The sequence below is a fragment of the Rhinolophus ferrumequinum genome, chromosome 23 (genome assembly GCF_004115265.2).
Source record: "Rhinolophus ferrumequinum isolate MPI-CBG mRhiFer1 chromosome 23, mRhiFer1_v1.p, whole genome shotgun sequence".
Classification (NCBI taxonomy): domain Eukaryota; kingdom Metazoa; phylum Chordata; class Mammalia; order Chiroptera; family Rhinolophidae; genus Rhinolophus; species Rhinolophus ferrumequinum.
Window position 1 is genome coordinate 25,678,926 of NC_046306.1, and position 19,538 is coordinate 25,698,463.

The following is a 19,538-nucleotide window of genomic DNA, read 5'->3' on the forward strand; positions in this document are numbered from 1 at the left end:
GAAGAGGTGACCCTTTAGCTGGGGAGCCTTTTAAATGGGCAGAGGAGACATACAACTCCAGGGCAGGAAAATGGCCCCTGCAAAGCTTTGGCGTGGGGAGCAGCTAAGATGTTCAAAGAACTATGGGGACCTTGTCTGGGGAGGAGTGGGGAGCAGATGGGAGGCCAGCTCCCCTAGCACAGAGAGACGGGCTGAGAAGCAACTTTCGGCTCCCATCCCACTGGTGTCCAGCTTGAGCCTCTGTGGGGACACACTGGGCAGAGAAAAAGGGTCCCCCACTTCAGGCCATGCCAGAACCAGGAGGTGGGGGGCACTCTAAGTCAGCTGCCTTACAGGGGCCTGGCAGAAGGGGGTCTCCACCCTGCGAACCCCCTGTTTGAAGGCCACGTCCCAGCATCCCTAAGAGAACCTGGGTTAGGACAGGAATAAGGCTGTGAGACCTCACAGGAAAGGGGCTGCGTGCTCCTCGCCAAGGCAGGATGAGTTCGGAATGACTCCCATGCCAGGAGTGGGTCTCCAGCCCGTGAGAACTCGTCCCTCGCTGCCCCAAACTTCCGCAAGGACAGAGCTAGGCCCCAGACCCGGGGACCTGCCTTCACCCTCAATTAGGCCTCTTCTCTCTGACTCTTGGAGACCAGGCTAGGGATCACCGGGGTGTGGTCTGGGTCAAGGGGTCTGGGACAGGGTGCTGTGAGAAGTCTGAAACAGGCCCTCCCGCCCCAGCAGCGAGGCTCTCACAGACAGGCTGGTTTAGGCAGAGCCCCGAGGTGGGTCTGTTGGGGCGGGCAGGGGAGCCCCTCCACAGCTGAGCCGCAGGAGGCCAACGAGGGGTCTGGAATTCCTCTTCCCCTCCCTCCACCTCCCCTCCTCACCCTTCTCCCCCACCTCCCCAGCCACCCCTCCACCCCCACGGCCTGCTGCGGAGCGGGGAGGCGCAGTGGGGGCTGCCCGGCCGCCAGGCAAAGGAGGGGCGCAGGGAGGGGCCCTGGACGCTGGGCCAAGCTGGGCCCCTCGGTGGAGGCCCCGAGCAGGCAGGCCCCGCCCCGGCCTCGCACATCTGGGCTGGGAGCGCGGGCCCACCCGGTGGCGCAGCCGGCGCGGCCATCCGGCCTGGGGGAGGGGGCGGCGGGCGGGGTGGGCGGTGCGGGGCGGCGGGCGCACGGCGCGGGGCTGGGCGCACGTCGAGGGCTGCGGCCACCGCTCAGGGCACGGCCACCGGCTGCGGGCCGCGATCAAGGTGGCCACACAGAGGTCGCGCTGTCGGGAGGGCTGAGGTGAGTTCTGGGGCGAGGGGCTGCTGGGCTCCCAGAGAGGAGAAAGGCGCCGAGGTTAGCCATCCAGTCCTGGGTCCTGGGCTGTCGGCTGAGACACCACCACAAACTTCCTGAGCCCGGGAGAGGGCGGGGGCTGGTTAGGGACAGATTTGCAAGCCCCTCTCTCCAGCGGGGGCTGCTGGTTCAGGAAGGAAATTGGGGCAGCGATTATGGGCTCCCATCCGGGCTTTGGGACCCCACACATGCTCTGCGGAGGGTGGGGGTGCCGGAGAGACTCCTGTGCCGTGGGACGGCAGGGCTGTTGTGGGCCTGAGGACTGCTCCAGGGGGCCAATTTGTGGAGGACACAGTACCTAGGGATTAAGTGTGTGTGTGTTTGGGAGGCGTCTTGGGTGGGGGTCCCAGGGTCTGTGGTCCTGGAAGTTCTAGAGTGACTGGGTGGCCAGGATGCCAGTTTCAGACTGAACTAGCCTGTGACTAGGGAACTCTGGTTTCTCTCTGTGAAGCCAGCTTGGGGGTCCAGGTGGGGTGGGGTCTGGGCTCCCTGCAGGGCAGTGGAACCTGCCTGTGAAGCAAACTTGTGTGGGGAAGAAAGACTGGGAGTAAGCTCTAAAATATGGACTCCTTATGAGAGCAAAGGCAGCCCTGGAGCCCCAGAATATAGGGAGGTGATGGGGAAACCAGTGGACAGAGGATGGGAGGGGCATCAGGGCCTGGGCTGTGTGGGACAGAGGTTGTTTATGAACTGGCTGCTTCCATGATGAGGACCCACCGAGGTGGGGCAGGATGTATGGAAAGGAAAGTTAAGGACAGGAGGGGCCTCAGGAGGCCATTTCTGTCACCCTTGCCCCAGCCTCCCACCCTGCAGCTTCCCACTGGTCCCTCTCCTGGGGGACTTCTCTCCAGAGACAGACTGAAGCAGCCCTTTGGGATTTCTGATCTGTCCCTTCGGGCCCGGTCGGTCGGCTCAATCTCTGGCTTGGATGAAAGCGTGTGGCCTCCCTTTGCCTGCTGACAGAGTTCCATTAAAGTGCCAGCAGCATGCTGAGCAGAGAGCAGTGGGTGGGAGAGGCTGGGTCCTAGTGTAAGACAGCCTATGGGGGAGAGAGGGGAAATGTAAAGATCTGGGTGGGTTCTTTGTCCTCACAGGCAGAGGACAGGTATGTGCAGAGCCCTGAAATCCAGCAACACCCCTTGCCCCCAGTATGTGGGGGGTGGGAGTGCATAAGTACCCAGCTTTAACACCCCCACCCCAGGAAGAGATCTTCAGAGCATTCTCTCCAAAAGGCAAGAAACCCTAGGCTTTTGTGAGTCTGGGGGCATCTGGGATGGGGATCTCCAAGTCCCGACTCAGCCACACCCTGTCCTGGTCCCAGGCCTGTTGGGTAGAAGTCAGTTCCAGGAGTCAGGGTGAAACTGAAGATTAGAGGTTGATATAAGGTCAAAGGCTAGGGGTCCTCAGTCCGTGGGCGAGAATAGGGATCAGTCCATGGGCAGGGTTAAGGATCTGTCTGTGGGTAGGGTCGGGGTCAGGCTGGAGCCAGAATTTAGCCAGCGCTTATAGCCAGGAAATGAAGTTACTTTCTGTGTAAATCAAACTACCCCACCCAATTATTCTCAAACCCATAAGCATTAGCAGTCTGAAATTAGTGGGCCCCTGCGGCAGGATCTGTCTCCTGCCGTTTCCAACCGTGGACTCTGCCCAAGACGTAATTTTTGGGAGCTGAGGTTGTCCTGAGCCCCAGGATCAGCACGCTCCTTAAATGTTTCTGGGTGTGTGTGCATGGTGAAGGAAGTCCCAAAGACAGAGGGGGCTGCTACGCCCCTTTTACCTCCACCTATCAAGGAATCAGCAGGATCCTCTTTCTTTAACAAATTCATTCTAGTCGTCCTGCCCTCCCTAAAGAATGAAGAATGACTAGAATAAAACTCTCAATAAGACCAAAATCTTCTAACGAAAGAAAATTCAGAATCCACAACACGAAGGGAAAGAACACTGCGCACATCTGTCCAACTCCCTGCCTTTATCAACAACCTTTTTTTACCTGGACTTGATCCTCATAAGTCCTTTGTGTGACCCATTTTGCAGGAAAGGCACTGAGGCACAGACAGGCAACAGAATGCATGCCAATCAAGTGCCATAACAAGCCCTTGCCAGTCCTGAGACCCCAGTGGAGGGCACTCCGTGAATCACACACTCAGAGATGGCAGGTAACTGAACCAGCTTCAGACAGCTGGGGAGATTACAGGCACCCGGTGTGGATGTGGAATCTAGTTTAGAGTGATGATTCCTGACTCTTTTTTTCCTGGTGGTTCTAGATTGTTTCTCCTCCAGACGTAAGAGACTTGGTCCAAAAAATCCATTCATTCCTTCAACAGTGTTTCCCCAGCACTTAGCTAAGAACCCCACACAAAGAAATGCTCAATAAGTTTTTGCTGAAGAATTGAAACAATGTACAAACAGGGCTGCCAGCCTCCCCCTTGTGGCCTTGATCCAACCTGTGCGGGTAAATATTTTACAGTCAATTCTACAAGAGGGACAAAACGCCATTTTGTAGTGTTTGCCAATTTCTGTGGTGTAAATGCTCCCACCATGGCTGATTGAAAGCTGCCAATGTGATATCAGTGAGTTCAGAAGGGAAGAGATGCACAGAATCAGTTCTTGCCCGCTGGTGGGAACCAGCTCCAGCACGCCCTCCATCACCCTGAGCTGGGCTCCTGTCCCTGGATCTCAAGACCCATACCCACCTTCTCTATTTGCTTTTCCTTTTCTCAGTGTCACCCAGCTAGCTGCTCTATGAGTGCCAACGACCAGGCCCTATCTTTCCCACGATTCTGATTCCTGGGCATCCAACTGTGTACCTCTGATGACAGCAAGATTGAGTGTGTCTGGAAATCTTCGTGGTGCTGGCCTTGCAGGGGTATCCTGGACATGTATGGGTGTCTGTGCATGACAGGACTGTGTTGTGTGAACTGTGAGAGAGCAAGGGTGTGTACATGGGTGTGTTCTGCCTGCGTTCTGTTAGCAAAACATCCTGATCAGTCCACTGACTACAGAGAGGGAGTAGGCTCAGGGCAGCCCCCAGTTTTGTTTAGAGGGACCGCCATGCGCACTGAGGACAGTGGCATTGGGGATCCGAAGACTGGCCCAAGGACAGTTGAGCACACTTCTCAAACTTGAATGTGCACCAACCCACTGGGGATCTTGTTAAAATGCAAGTTCTGACTCAGCAGGTCCGAGGCAGGGCCTAAGGCTCTGCATTTCTAACAAGCTCCCAGAGGATCCAATGCTGCTGTCCTGAGACCACACTGAGTAACGGAGCTGTTGATGACCTGTAGGACTGTGCCTCTAGCCTGGGCCGCAGAACTTCACCAACACAAGTTCAAGTTCCTCCCATCTTAGAAAAGAAAACCCTCCCTCCCCTCCTCAAGCTTTAAGTTCCTTCAGTGATTGCCTGCGTATCAGCTCCTGATCCCAGCCATCTTTCTGGAAGAGCTAGCTGGCCCCACTCTCTTACCCTCTGTTTGCTCCTCACCTAGGCTTACCTGCCTCCCACCCCGTTTCCATCATTCCACCAAAATGCATCCCTGGGCCATTCATACAGGTGTTTCCAGTCTCATCTAACCACCTCTAGAGGCATTTAGCCTCACGCCTTTCTCTTACCAAGATCTTCATGAAACCATAGCAGGCATCTCGGTCTCCTCAGCTAGCCCACTTTCCACTAATCCACATTTGTGTGCAGGTTCTCCTCACTTCCTTTCTCCCACTCTCCTCTCTGCCAATCCTCGCATGACAATGACCCCCAAATACACATCTGCACTTCAGCTTCTCCCTGACTTCTAGATCGTATATCCTCTAGCTCCTTGCTCTGTCCTTTCAGCAGTTTCAGAACTGCACTTAGAACATTGCCCCTTTCTCCCTGCCAGCTTACCCTTCTCCAGTATTCTTCATCTCATCATCCATCTCCTAGCCTGAATCAGATAATGACATCCTTGACACCTTCTTCCTCATCCCCCATGTCCAATCCAGGCATCCTCCATCAGCCCTGTTGGTTTTAACCTCTAACAAGTCTCAAGACACACAGCCATTGAGCTTCTGCTTCCACGTTGCCCCACTCTAAGCCACACGCCCCCTGTGCAGCCAGAGGGACTTTTGAAAATGAAAATTTAGTCATGCCCCCACCTCCACTCCACCACTTCAAACCTTTCAAGATTTGCAGTTGTCCTTCATGTAAAACCAAATCTAAAATAGGGTCCACAGGGACCTGCCTGCAGCCAGCCCCTTTCTGCAGCCTTACCATGCTCCCCTTTCTGCCCCACTTGTATCCAGCAGTGACTTTGAAAGCATCCTTTGGAATCTCAAATTCACTTGGGTGATTATCTGGTTATAATCAGCTTTCCCACTAGGCTGTGGGCCCCCGGGGCAGGGACAGTGTCTCTGGATCTCTAACGGCCCCCAGCGTCTGGCACAGAGTGGGCACTGAAAACATTGAGGAGCATCCAACAAAGCAACTGTTAATACCTTTTTGAGACAAGCTGGACCTGTGCGACTGAGCATTAGATGAGATTAAAGAATTACTATTAATTTTGTTACACACGATAATGGTGTTGTGGCGACGTTTTTTGGGTTTTTTTAGGTCTTTATCTGTTGGAGAGACACTGAAGAATTTATAGGTGAAACAATATAATATCTGGGATTTGCTTCAGAGCACTCCAGCCAAAAGTAAATAAATAAAATAAATAAACATTCAATGAGGGAACAAAGGAACAAATAAATGCCATTCTGCTTGTCTGTTCCTGTTCACAGCCACAGGGCCTGCAAAGATGCTAGCTGTCCCGGAGCTGGGCGTGCAGGGACTGTACATCGGTAAGACCCCCTTATCTCGGCACCGAGCCATCATTCCACTTGCCCCGGCACTGAGATTCACCCCAAGCTGTCCACGGGCGCCTTTCCCAGAGAAGTTCCTGAGTGTGTGTGTGTGTGTGTGTGTGTGTGTGGTGTGCGCTTGCACGCACGTGCATGTGCATGAAGGGAGGATTGGTGCATACAAGACTGTATGTGAGTGTAGGTGCACATGTGCGTACAGAACATATCCATTCACAGGACCCCCTGCATGTCTATTAGTGTGTGTGTGCAGAACAGGTCTGTGTGCGCAGGACATACTGTGAGTGTGTGTGTATGTGTCTGTTTGCTTGTGGGCAGGTCTGTGCACAGGGCCTCGTATGAGAGTGTATATGTCTGCAGGTGGGTCTGTGTGCTCAGAATTCTGTGTGTGTGTGCCTGTGCATCTGCCAGTGGCCTGATCTGGAAGCAGGCTCCGGGTTCTCTGTAGGGGTGGGAGGCCGGGAGGCAGGAGGGACACTCCTCAGGAAGTCCACTCACAAAGACCTGGCGGGCCGGGCCTTCCTTCCTGCCTCCCTTCCCAGGCTCAAGCCACAGAAACTTGGCCCCTCAAACTGGAGCTGGTGGCAGGGCCCAAGCCCACGATGGTTGCCTGAGAAAAGGGAGCCCTGGGGGTGTGACTGTCATGTCCTTGCCCCTCCAGCACTCAAGACAGACTCCAGCCCTGTCTAGGCACTTTCTGGAGTCCCCCTCATAGCTGGGCCCTCACATGTGACCCCAAGGTCAGGAAGGGCTGGGAGCTGTTAGGGCCACAGGGCAGGGCAGACACTGAGGGAGCATAGGCTCTGGCCCTGGTTCAGTCTGCAGCCGGACAGACCAGTTTGCTTTGTCCATGGTTTTTCACACCAGACTCCATCAGCCTCCCAGTCCCCGTGTGTGAATCTCAGGGTAACCCTAGTCTCCCTCACAGGGGCCTTAGCAAAAGCGAGTGTGGTGGTGACAGGCCACCAGCCCACACCTGGGGGATATCTAGCCAGGCAGTCCCCTGAGCTGCCTGAGTCTCCAAACCAGGCTTTAGGCTGCTTTCCGGGGGCTGCCCTGCTTCCTCCCACCAAAGGTCCAGCTCAGTCCTGGGCCTGTGAGAGGATCTCAGTTGGGCCTCCTGCCCCGCCAATGCTGGCTGCAGATAGATGTATGTATATTGTGTGTGTGTGTGTGTGTGTGTGTGTGTGTGTAGTAGGGGAGCCTTGGGACCCAACTGCCTAGTATTGTGGACACCCTCAGCTCAGGGCTAGGCTGGGGGAGGTGCTGCTCCACCTTGATCCTCACCAGGCAGCCAGCTGGGCCTGTCCTTGGCCCTTGGTGGGGAAGGGAGGGGGGCTACCCCCTCAGGTTCTGATTAGAACCATGTGGCTGAACTCTAGGGAGCGGGGAGCAGTTAGGTCTATAGTTCCCCCACCTTTTCTGGTTTCTCCACCCTCCACCCCACCCCAGGAGCTTACCTGCCCCATTTCTTCTGCCCTTCTGTCTCTGGATTCAGTCTCCCTGGCCCCCACAACACTCTGTCTCTCCCCTCCACTGCTTTGTTTGAGAGGTGCTGGGGGAGACTGACAGGCGTCCCAGGAGAGGCATAGGTTATCCTCCAGAGATGGTTGCCTCTAACTGACGACAGGCCCTCAGCCTGCCCCTGCCTCAGTCACATCCTTCATCCCCACCCACCCAGTTAATCCCCCTTCCTCAGCAGGGCACCCCTTGCCTTAGCCCAGCCAGGACTGATGGGAGAGCTTCCCAGGCCTGGGGCCCAGCCACCAGCCCCCTACCCTGACTGTGCCACAGTGATTTGCCCTCTCTTTGCAGGCTCCAGCCCAGAGCGGTCCCCCGTTCCCAGCCCACCCGGCTCCCCAAGGACCCAGGAGAGCTGTGGCATTGCCCCTCTCACACCCTCGCAGTCTCCAGTAAGCCGAGTAGGGATCTGGGTGGTGGGTGGCCTGGGTGGCATGGAGGGGGTGGTGCTTCAGTGAACGAGGCCTGGTGTCTGGCAGAACCCTGGCAGGGCCTGATCTGTGCTGAGAGTGCCACCCTGCCTCTGTCCCAGCACACTCCAGTCATGCCGCCCCGCAGAAGGGTTAACCTTAGGTGACCTTGGACAACAGGGGTAACAATTCTAATGAGGTGAGTTCCACGTACTACCTCCCAAACACCACCCTTACAGGAGACAAACAGGAGCCGTTGTAGCTAGCCAGCTTGGGGCAGGTATACTTCTGAACATATCGATTTTTAGGGTCCTCAAAGCACTGGGCCTCCCAGAGTTGCTCCCCCTTCTGTCAACTACAGCCCCACCTGAATACAAGTTATATACAGGGAAGAAGAGATACGTTGCTAAAAAATAGTTTGGAAATTACTAGCTTGAAGTATCTTGGACATAACCCTCCCCTAAGCTCCCTAGGTCACCCCACCCCAGATAGCCTCACTCTAGTGATTCAGCCTAGTAACCCCCTTGTTCTCCAGGGAGACCGGGCCTGGTCTGGGAGAAGGTAGGGACCCTTCTGGGCACTTGCATTGGACCTCTCTTCTCTGCCACAAAACTAACAGTCTGGTTGTGTTGCTGTGGCCACAAAGATCAAGAGGGTCAAACATACACAGGTCCATGTGCTATGAAGCTGCCAGGAGGAGCATAATTGCTCCCAGCTGGCCCCAGCTGTGAGATGGTGTGAGATGGGGGTGGGGCACAGGCAGTGCAGACAGAAGTGGGCAGAGAACCAGAAGCAAGAAAGCAGGAACTTGAGCCAAAAGCTGCACAGGGCTATCTGAGAGGCAGTTGGCATCTCCAGGGCTCAGCCTGGAGCCTGGGAAGGGAGGGGAGCCCAGGCAGGCAGGTGGCGGGGGGGGGGGGGGGGCGGGGGGACCAGGGCTGTCTGGACCACAGCCAGGGGACGGGCAGGGCTCCCATGTGCAGTGAGCCTGGCCCTTGGGCTGCTCCCTGATTCTTGGTCTTGTACTTGCAGAAGCCTGAGGCCCGAGCCCCTCAGCAGGCCCCATTCTCCGTGGTAGTGGCCATCGACTTCGGCACCACATCCAGTGGCTATGCCTTCAGCTTTGCCAGTGACCCCGAGGCCATCCACATGATGAGGTGAGGGCAGCTGGGCTGGGCGGTGGGGCTAGGGCAGTTGTCCTCACACCCTGGGATGGGCCTGGTCCCAGAAGTACTGTCACTGAGGAGACATGGGGTACGCTCAGAGCTCCTTCCACCCCTAGTCTGGGCTCCCTGCTGAGACAAGAAGTTTGAGGATGGCCCCATACCTGGGTCCCCAGCCTCAACTGGAGCAGCTCCCTGTACTCTGCAGGAGATGTTGGGCTCTATTTTTAACTTTTAAAAAATGTATTCAGATAAACATACAATAAAATAAACACATCTCTTTCTGGGCTTGTATACACACAGACACACACAACATATGCATATATATATGTGGGGTTTTTTTTAAACTTATTCTTTTTATTTTTTAAATTTTTATTGGGGAATATTGGGGAACAGTGTGTTTCTCCAGGGCCCATCAGCTCCAAGTCAAGTTGTCTTTCAGTCTAGTTGTGGAGGGTGCAGCTCAGCTCCAAGTCCAGGCGCCGTTTTCAATCTTTAGTTGCAGGGGGCACAGCCCACCATCCCATGTGGGAATTGAACCGGCAACCTTGTTGTTGAGAGCTCACGCTCTAACCAACTGAGCCATCCGGCCACCCCAACATGTATGTGTTTTTTTAAATTAAAAGTGGATATCACTCAATTCGCCTTATTTTAAACTTTCAACACTATTTTGTAGACATTTCATGTCAATACATAGAGCTACCACTTTCTTTTAACAGTTGCATAGTATTCCACAGTAAGGATGTGTCATAATTTACCTGTTCTTCTACTGATAGTTTTTTTGGGGGGGTGGTTTCCTCTAATTTTTCACTATTACAAACAGTGCTGCAATGAACCTCCTTCCTTGAAAACTTGTGCTGGGATTTCTATGGGGTAGATTCCTAGAGGCAAATTCCTGGGTCCAGTGTCTCAAATGAAAAACAAGGATGTAAAGCATCAGACGGTTAACTGAGTTGACAAATCACACCGTTGTCAGAAAGAGGTGTTCGAAAAATCCATTCTGATGTTCAAAGAAATGTGCAAACAAAACATTTCCTTGAACACTCCAACTCCCTCCAGGCCTCCAGATCTGATCCTTGGAATGTATTTTAGTGGGGCTGCAACCAGTAGGTGGAGCTATAGAAGACTCCAAAGTTCCCAGCCCAAACTGGCATGGAAGATCGGGGGTTTCCCCAGGGCCTGGGAGGCTAGACGGAAGGGTGGATGGAGAGACAGACAGAAGGATGACTGCCACAAAGATACAAGGACTTGACCTTTGTAAACTCAGACTGTCCTTCCCCTTTTTCTGCTCCCTTCACATCCACATGAGGCCACAAAGATGCTGGACATTTACAGCCCCCTAGGAGTCAGCAGCTGAGGCCATGCTGGGGCCGAAGACACATGAAGGGACACTGTCTCTATCATGTGGAGGTGATAGTCATAAGAGGTCACTGGGGGACATCCTGGCCTCCTCCCAAACCCTCCCCACCCCTGGCAGCCACCAAGTCCCGTCATTTCTGTCTCTAATATCTCTGGAGTACCCATCCACTTCTCTCAACGGCCACCAGCCCTAAGTTCAACCCCACCCTCTCTCACCTGGGTGGTTTTTCTTGTCCGGCCTCTCTCCCCTCCAGTCTGTCCCCATGTCAGGCCTCTTCACTCCCCAACTTAAAACCCACCAAGATAGAATTCTGATATGGCATTTGATGTTCTTCCTTAGCTGTCCTTAACACTCCTGTATTTTCTCTTGCTCATATTGAGCCAACCTACAGCTAGTTCTCCTGCTCTTTCACACCTCTAAGCATTTGTATATGCTGTTCCTCCTGCCTGGATTCCCAGTTCCTTCCCCAAAAGGCTGCAGTGGTGAACAGAGGGGTCAAGGCACCAGGGAAGGAAGAGGAAGAACAGGAAGGATTTCCCAGGCCAGTGAACTGGGCAGGAAGTTCTGGGTGAAGGTCCAGATGCACCTGTGGGGAGGGAGGTTTGGAATCTCATTCAGGTTTGAGGGGATCTGCCAGAGGTGCAATCAACTGGAGCATAGCTGCTGAGGTGGGCCAGACTGGAATGTCATGAATGCTTTGAAGGAAGACGGCCTAGAGGAGGGCAAACCAGCTGGCTGGGAGAAAGACTCTGGTAGGGTGCTGGAGAGACACACCAGAAAACCAGACCCAGGCAGATGGATGGATGATGGCTTGCTGCTGTGTGTTAAGGTGCAGGGAGGCCAAGTCAAGTGGTATACCTCGTGGGAGTGGGAGCTGAGAATGTTGGATGGGTCCTTTGGTCCCATAGATAGGGAGGATCCCAAGAGCAGCACCCATGGAGATTTAAGTGGATGCCAAACACCATCTTCACAAAACCCTAAGAGGCAGGTACTATTATTATTCCCATTTTACAGGTGGGAAAACTGAGACTGGGGGAGGCTAAGTGGCCTACCAAGGTCACACACCTCATCCCAGAGCCATCACCAACCCACCAAAGGAGGGTTTCTGCTTACCCCACTGATAGCCCTTCCTCTCCGCAGGAAATGGGAGGGCGGGGACCCAGGTGTGGCCCACCAGAAGACGCCCACCTGCCTGCTGCTGACTCCGGAGGGCGCCTTTCACAGCTTTGGCTACACCGCCCGCGATTACTACCACGATCTAGACCCTGAGGAGGCGCGGGACTGGCTCTACTTCGAGAAGTTCAAGATGAAAATCCACAGCGCCACTGTGAGTCACATTGTGGCTCAAGACCGGCTCCAGCCAGGGGGCGGGGCCAGGAGGGGAGAGGCGGGGTTAATGGAGGTGGGCAAAGTTAAAAGGTGAGGAGGGGCGGGATGGAGGAGGGGCTAAGGGGGCGGAACTTAGAAGTAAGAGGAGATTGAAGCGGGTGGAGGAGTGAGGTTAGAGGAGGGGGGAGGTAAAGAGGGGCTGGGGACAGAACTATTGTGAGATTCGAGCCACAGTGGGATGATGCCAAAGAAGGGAAGCACCAGGAAATAGGGAGATTTTAAGAGAGAGGTCGTCCGGAAATGGGGGCAGAGCGATGGCCGCCTGCAGAGTCACCCCGTGTCCCTGCCAGGATCTCACCTTGAAGACCCAGCTGGAGGCAGTAAATGGAAAGAAAATGCCTGCCCTGGAGGTGTTCGCCCATGCCCTGCGCTTCTTCAAGGAGCATGCGCTTCAGGTACACTGCCCCATCCCTGCAGGCGGGGGATCCCCCCCAGACCTAGCCTTTCCCCTCAATCCATCCCCTGCCCATCTTACGGGCAGCCACTGTTAGATGTCATCTTCTCCAGTCCCCAGCCTTCCTGTCTGGTACAGCCTGTACTGCCCATACAGGTGTTGGTGGAGGGGGGAATGTTAAGGATTTTTCCAATTCTACTGGGAAGTCCTTCCTGAGGCTTGATTAGTTTCAACAGCTCCCACAGATGGCTGAAGACACTCCCCTAACACAAGCCAGACGTTCTCCTCACTGTCCCCTCTTGCTCCAGGAGCTGAGGGAGCAATGCCCATCGCTGCCAGAAAAGGACACTGTGCGCTGGGTATTGACGGTGCCTGCCATCTGGAAACAGCCCGCCAAACAGTTCATGCGGGAGGCTGCCTACCTGGTGAGGACCACAGGCGAGCAGTGGACATTGCTCTGGAGGGCCACACAGATGGTCCCATATCCTCATTCACCCCACCACTACTTCGGACCACAGATTCATAGTGTAAAGACCTCCAGTCTTCCCCTGCTGAGCATTTTGGAGGGTTGTTGCCACCAGGAGAGTGGGTGGGCCTGCAGGAACAGAGGCCTGAGGGACACAGGTACAGCCCAGGCCAGCTTAACCTGTCCTAGTCAGGTTTCCCAGAAGCAGAGCCCAAGATGGGGATTCTTGTGCTTTGGTCTACTGAAGAAGGGCTCTCAGGAGAAAGGGGGTGAGGGAAGCAGGACAGGAGAAAAAGCTGAGCAAGGATGTGGTCTCATCTGGAGTCTAGCCTCAGCCTGATCCCATGGAGAGCTCTGGAGGGAAAATTGTACCGCGAAGTTGGCTAGTGAGGTAAAGGGGCTAGCTTTTTGTGCATCCATATCAGTGTGTCACTGGTTGCTGAGGTTGGCGGGGGGACCTCTTCAAGCAAGGTGGTTCCCATTTGGCTGAGGGCAATTCTGCAGAGAAGGGTGCAACTGTGAGCCAACACTCCCAGTAGCTGGGCAGGGCACCGAGAACATCCATTTTAGCCTGCATCCATATTTTCAAGAACACCACCACCACCATGGCCACTGTAAGTTCTTGCGCACAAGAAATAGGACTATGAAACTATGGAGGGAGGTGATCTGGGCCAATGTTTGCTGATTTTCCTACCATAAGAAATACTTACAGGTCTGGAGAAAGGATGGGTGCAGCTCAGGCACCCCCCTCTCCAGTGAAGATGTGGGGAGAAAGAGGGACACAGACTTCCAGAGCCAAATTCATTGCTTGTTCCTGCCTCTGGGGCCTTGGGGGACACCATTGGACCTCCAAAAGGGATCTCGGGCTTGCCTATAGACCCCTTGGAGGACACCGTGGGCCAGGCATGTCCTAGGTGCCTATGCTTGTCACTAGAAGGAGCTAACACTGAGCCTAGTGGGCATCTGCCTGCAGAGACCATGACGAAAGCAAAGCTGTGCCCAGCCAGAACAACCCCCACCACCACTATAGTGCCCCTCCCAGTGCTGGTTTACCCATCCTGCTTCCTCCCACACTTCCCTGGCTGCCTGCTCAGGAAGGGCTGGCCCTGGGCAGGAAGTCTCAATACCCACCCTTCCCCATGCCCCACCTGCTCAGAATCCAGGGAAACCCACAAAACCGTAAAGTACTTCCCATGGGGATCCCCTGTCCTAATGCAGGAAGTAACAGATCCGAAGTGTTTTTCTCCCCACAGCTGACCTATTTTGGTGCCTGAAACTTCCCTGTTAAGAGTTTCCTTCCTCTTACATTAGATTCCCCAGGAACAAAGTTCTTCTGGGAGTGGGGAAGCCTGTGGCTACTGTCTGGACACCAGCCCAGTGGAGGAAGAGGGTTCAGTGAGCCAAGAGATCACTGATCTCCTCTGATCGATGGTCTGCCCATTATGCCCCCTCCCTGCCTCACCCCCCACACATACTATGCTGGAGTCTCACTAATACCCTCAGCCAGTGGCCAGCTGGCCAGCCCTACCCTGTGAAGGGGAACTTGCTGCAGCCCGGGCCACCTTGGGCAGCTCAGATGGGCAAATCCCAGGTACTCTAGATTTTTATTATGTCTAGGGTCTCTTCCTGCTGGGCAACCCCATGGTGTCCTTGGCAATGGCCATACCCCTCCCCTGGTCACAAAGTGGCTGTGAGACAGCTCCAAATTTGTGCAACATGGGTAGCGTGTGATAGGGAGGAGGTAGGAGCCCCACAGGCCCCAGTTGCCTGCCCTGGGTGCCGTCTTAGGTGTGACAGCCCGTGGTGCTTCTGGCCCTGCCCACCACCCATCCTCAGGCTGGCCTGGTGTCTAGAGCGAATGCAGAGCAACTACTCATCGCCCTGGAGCCTGAGGCCGCCTCTGTCTACTGCCGCAAGCTGCGTCTGCACCAGCTCCTAGACCTGAGCAGCAGGGCCCCAGGCAGGGGGCGCCTGGGTGGGCGCCGCTCCATTGACTCCAGCTTCCGGCAAGGTGAGCCCCCTCCAGTGGTGGGCTTGGAGGCAATCGCTCTTGGAGAGTCAGAGGGTCACTGAGACCAGAGGCTCAGCCACGTCCAGCATGAAGGGGAGGCCCCCCTATTCTGGAGGAGCCCAAACTGGAGAGCAGAAACATCCCAGGTGGAGTTCAGTCTGAGGGAGGAGACACAGCCCTGATCTGGGAGAGCCCAGTCTGAGGGCAGAAGTTTTACCCTGCCCTAGGGGCGCACTGTCTGAAGAGGGTAGTACTCAGCCCAGCCCTGAGTCTGGGGGTCTAGGGAAACAGCCTCCCCTGGTCGGGGAGGGTGGTGCTTGGGTACTGACAAAAGAGACATCAGCCCCCACTCTGAGCCGATGGAGGAGGTCTTCGGGAGTTTTCCCCTAAACAGCCCCTGAATCAGCTCTCCCCCCCATATCAGCCCCAAGGTCCTGTTGCCGGGACCAGGCACTGAGACAGTCAAGGTCAACTTTGTTCCCCACCCTCCGCCCCCATGCTATCTCCATGACTGGGAGAGGTTCCAAGTCCTGGGCTCCCGAATTCCCCTAAGACCTCCTCAGCACACACACAGCTCCTTCAAACCCTCTAACCTAGATTTTGCCACTGCCTGAGCCCTCCTGCATTAAGGGAAGGCTCTGCAGCCAGAAATGCTTCCCCTCGGCTGTTGGTTACAGCACCTGAGATTATCCTATCAGGTTTCTCTGGACTCGGGTTCAGCACTGCCCTCTCCCAGTTAGGAGTGGAGCGGCAGTTTCCAGGGCACTGGCTGCTCCAGGTGCTCGTGGAAAGCATTGGCAGGAGGATGGAGATTGAGTGTTGTATCTGAGGCACCTGCTAACCTCACTGTCTGGCTGTCCCTCGACCCCCCAGCCCGTGAGCAGCTGCGAAAGTCCCGCCACAGCCGCACGTTCCTGGTGGAGTCCGGGGTCGGAGAGTTGTGGGCAGAGATGCAAGCAGGTGGGGCGACGGGGAGATGACGGGATATGTCTTGGGCCCTACGGGATACCATATACTGATGGGGGTAAGGGAACATCATGAAGTTGGCTCCAGCCCTTAGAAAGCCCTCCCTTCTCCATCCGCTGTACCTAACCTGGCAGCCTCCTCAGTCACCTGCACCCCCACCTCTCTCAGCCACGCCCCTAAATCACTCCACTCAGGGGTTATCCTCCCATGGAGTTGCAGAGCCCTGGACCATTTCCCCCCCCACACACACACCTTGTGCCTCTACCTGGTGGCTTGAGGTTCAAATACCTGAAGTCTCTCACACACCCCCACCACCGCAAGCAGGGCTGGGCACCGGGGGCAGGGCCAGAGGCTGGGTGACTCCGGAGAGGGCTCAGGGCTAAGGGTGCGAGGCAGGCCTCAAGTGTGTGTGTCCACACTGGCTACCACAGGAGACCGCTACGTGGTGGCCGACTGTGGCGGGGGCACAGTAGACTTGACGGTGCACCAGCTGGAACAGCCCCATGGCACCCTCAAGGAACTCTACAAGGCGTCTGGTGAGTAGCCAGCGCCCTTGGTACCCAGCACGCCAATGCCTCCTGGCAGTGGGGTCTGCCCTGACGTACCCTTTGCTCCCTGCCCCACCCCAGGCGGCCCCTATGGCGCGGTGGGCGTGGATCTGGCCTTCGAGCAGCTTCTGGGCCGCATCTTCGGTGAGGACTTCATTGCCACCTTCAAAAGGCAACGGCCAGCAGCCTGGGTGGATCTAACCATCGCCTTCGAGGCCCGCAAACGCACTGCAGGCCCGCACCGTGCCGGGGCGCTCAACATCTCACTGCCTTTCTCCTTCATCGACTTCTACCGCAAACAGCGAGGCCACAACGTGGAGACTGCCCTGCGCAGGAGCAGGTGGGCCGGGGCATCGCGGGCTCAAGCAGGGTGTGCAGATGGGGAACGCCTCTACAAACAAGGGTGTGGGTCCCAAGGGCCAATGGGAGTGTGCCTAATCCGCCACTCGCGCACGTCAGGCCAGCTTCTTCGGCGGCAGGGGGAGGGGCAAGAGAATCGTGGGCCTCGGGGGAGAGGGCGGAGGTCTGTCTCCTCCCCGCGTCCACACACACACACACACACACACACACCAGCCAATGCGCCTTGGGACCTCAAGCCTGCAACAGAAGCAGGCAAAAGCCCCTGAGAGAGGGGCTGGGATGACACAACATGCCATCAGTGCCCAGGACCCTGACCCATGGGTCTGTGCCCCCTTCGCCTACAGCGTGAACTTCGTGAAGTGGTCCTCACAGGGGATGCTCAGGATGTCTTGCGAGGCCATGAATGAGCTCTTTCAGCCCACAGTCAGCGGGATCATCCAGCACATAGGTGAGCACCTGAGCCTTGGTCCTCCACCCCCACATAAACACCAGATGTGGGACTAACTCTCCCTATTACTGCGTGGAAACCTCCACACATCCACACTCTGGAATGAGACCCAGAATCATCTGGAACACCTGGAGGATGCAGTGCGTCGGGGATTAAGAACTAGGAGGGATGCTGTGTAGTCTTGCCAAGTTAAAGAATCTCTAGTGCCTCAGTGTCCCCATTTATAAAATGGGGTGCTAGTATTGGTTTCACAAAACTTATCACACGGATTTAAATGAACTGAAGTATCTAGAGAGTGAGCACAATGTCTTGCACGCGGCAGGCAGTAGGCATTTAGCAGGTATGGATGTGTATCAGGCCCTCCACGGCGGGGGTGGGGGGGAGAGGTGTAGTGTTGGCGAGGCAGAGCCCACGAGGCTCTCCAGGAGCCCTCAGTGAAAGCGCTCAGTGTTTTTGTTCATCAGAACCGGTCGACCATTTTATAGTTTAAATGGCTAGTTTCTAATTGCCAGGAGGGCAAAGGCAGGTGGAGGGGAGGTGCCAGTGGCGGCATAATGGTGGCCTCAGTGGCTCACTCTCCCTGTCTTCCCCTTCCATCCTCTTTACCCGCCCGTCCACCCCATCCTGTAGAGGCACTGCTGTCTCGGCCGGAGGTACAAGGCGTGAAGCTACTGTTCCTGGTGGGCGGCTTTGCCGAGTCAGCGGTGCTGCAGCACGCGGTGCAGACGGCGCTGGGTCCCCGCGGCCTGCGCGTGGTGGTCCCGCACGACGTGGGCCTCACTATCCTCAAGGGTGCGGTGCTGTTCGGGCAGGCGCCGGGCGTGGTGCGGGTGCGCCGCTCGCCACTCACATACGGTGTGGGCGTGCTCAACCGCTTCGTGGCGGGGCGCCATCCGCCAGACAAGCTGCTGGTCCGAGACGGCCGCCGCTGGTGCACCGACGTCTTCGAGCGCTTCGTGGCGGCCGAGCAGTCGGTAGCCCTGGGCGAAGAGGTGCGGCGCAGCTACTGCCCGGCGCGCCCTGGCCAGCGGCGCGTGCTCATCAACCTGTACTGCTGCGCCGCTGAGGACGCGAGCTTCATCACCGACCCCGGGGTGCGCAAGTGCGGCGCACTGAGCCTGGAGCTGGAGCCTGCGCCTGCAGACGGCGGCCCCGACGCCGCGGGCGCGCCCGCCGGCCGCCGTGAGATCCGTGCCGCCATGCAATTTGGCGACACCGAGATTAAGGTCACTGCTGTCGACGTCAGCACCAATCGCTCAGTGCGCGCTGCCATCGACTTTCTTTCCAATTGAGGGCGCGCTGGCGTGATGTCAGCCCCACTCTGCCCGTCCCCGCCTTTTGGTCCCGGGCTCTGGGGAGCCGGTAGGGGTGGAAGATGGGGGATGGACAATCGTCCTTGTTCTGATGTCAGAACCCCTTACCCCTTTCCCTGCCCGGGGAGATGAGGTCGCAGGTGGGTGGATAGGGACAGATCCAGAAACTCTGGCTTTGGGATTGGGCCCTGGTTCGCTGACTGTAAGGCTGAAGGGCCCTGCCAAGGACTGAGGTCAAGGAGACTCGGCGTACACAGGGAACACGTGACTCGGAAGGCAGCATGCACCAAAAGATTGGGCCCTGGCCTGAACTGGGGGTGGGATGGGAGTGGGGGTGGAGGCAGTTGGGAGGGAGAGGCCAAGCAAGGCCACTACAGGAGGGGCAGTAGCAGGTGGTTTTAAATGAACTGAAGTATCTGGGACTGAAGGGCCAGTGCACTGATTGTGGGCTCAGCCCACACAGGCAGGCGGGCAGAGCAACCCTGTGCCACAGAAAAATGACTGGAAGCAGACACAAGAGGGACATGGATAGTAGGACCTTCCTGGACCTGGTGCTGACCACCCAAGTATGACTGTTAACTGTAGACAGGGCAGCTGCAGGCTAGTGAGCATACAGGGTGAAGGCACTTATGAAGGGATGTGGGGGTAGCATGCTGGGGGATGGGCTTTCCTTCAGGAGAGATGATCCACTCAAACCCTATCCCAGCGACAGAAAGGGGGCAGTAGGGAGGACAGAGAACAATGAGGACTGGTCTCAACTTAAGTGTGCCATTATGCCCGCCCACGACATGCAACAGCCCTCCCTGCTCAAGAACACTAAGGTGGCAATAAAGCATTTATGTTCAAGGTAGAGCCATAGCCTGCTGGTACCACACAAGAGGGGATGGACCCCAGTAGTGTAGTGGAAGGGGCCTGGGTTCCAGAAAGGGAGGAAGCTTTCAGCTGTGGAGGGGGCTGGGAACTGACCAGAAGGGGGTGCTGTTGTTTCCCTCTCAAGCATCCCAAACAGAACTCCCCCCCAGGCGGTAAGA

General features: G+C 56.2%; 1 protein-coding gene across 1 annotated transcript; it reads left to right on the forward strand.

Annotated features, from left to right (window-relative positions):
* The first annotated feature begins 1,131 nt into the window (after positions 1-1,131).
* HSPA12B (heat shock protein family A (Hsp70) member 12B) lies at positions 1,132-19,348 on the forward strand. Its single transcript, XM_033095444.1, has 13 exons — positions 1,132-1,274; positions 6,081-6,140; positions 7,974-8,071; positions 9,122-9,246; positions 11,753-11,939; positions 12,292-12,396; positions 12,704-12,820; positions 14,698-14,872; positions 15,746-15,832; positions 16,270-16,374; positions 16,468-16,726; positions 17,091-17,194; positions 17,825-19,348. Exons 2-13 carry the CDS (start codon positions 6,098-6,100, stop codon positions 18,484-18,486), a joined length of 2,067 nt encoding a protein of 688 aa, XP_032951335.1. The 5' UTR covers positions 1,132-1,274; positions 6,081-6,097; the 3' UTR covers positions 18,487-19,348.
* Positions 19,349-19,538: the final 190 nt, after the last annotated feature.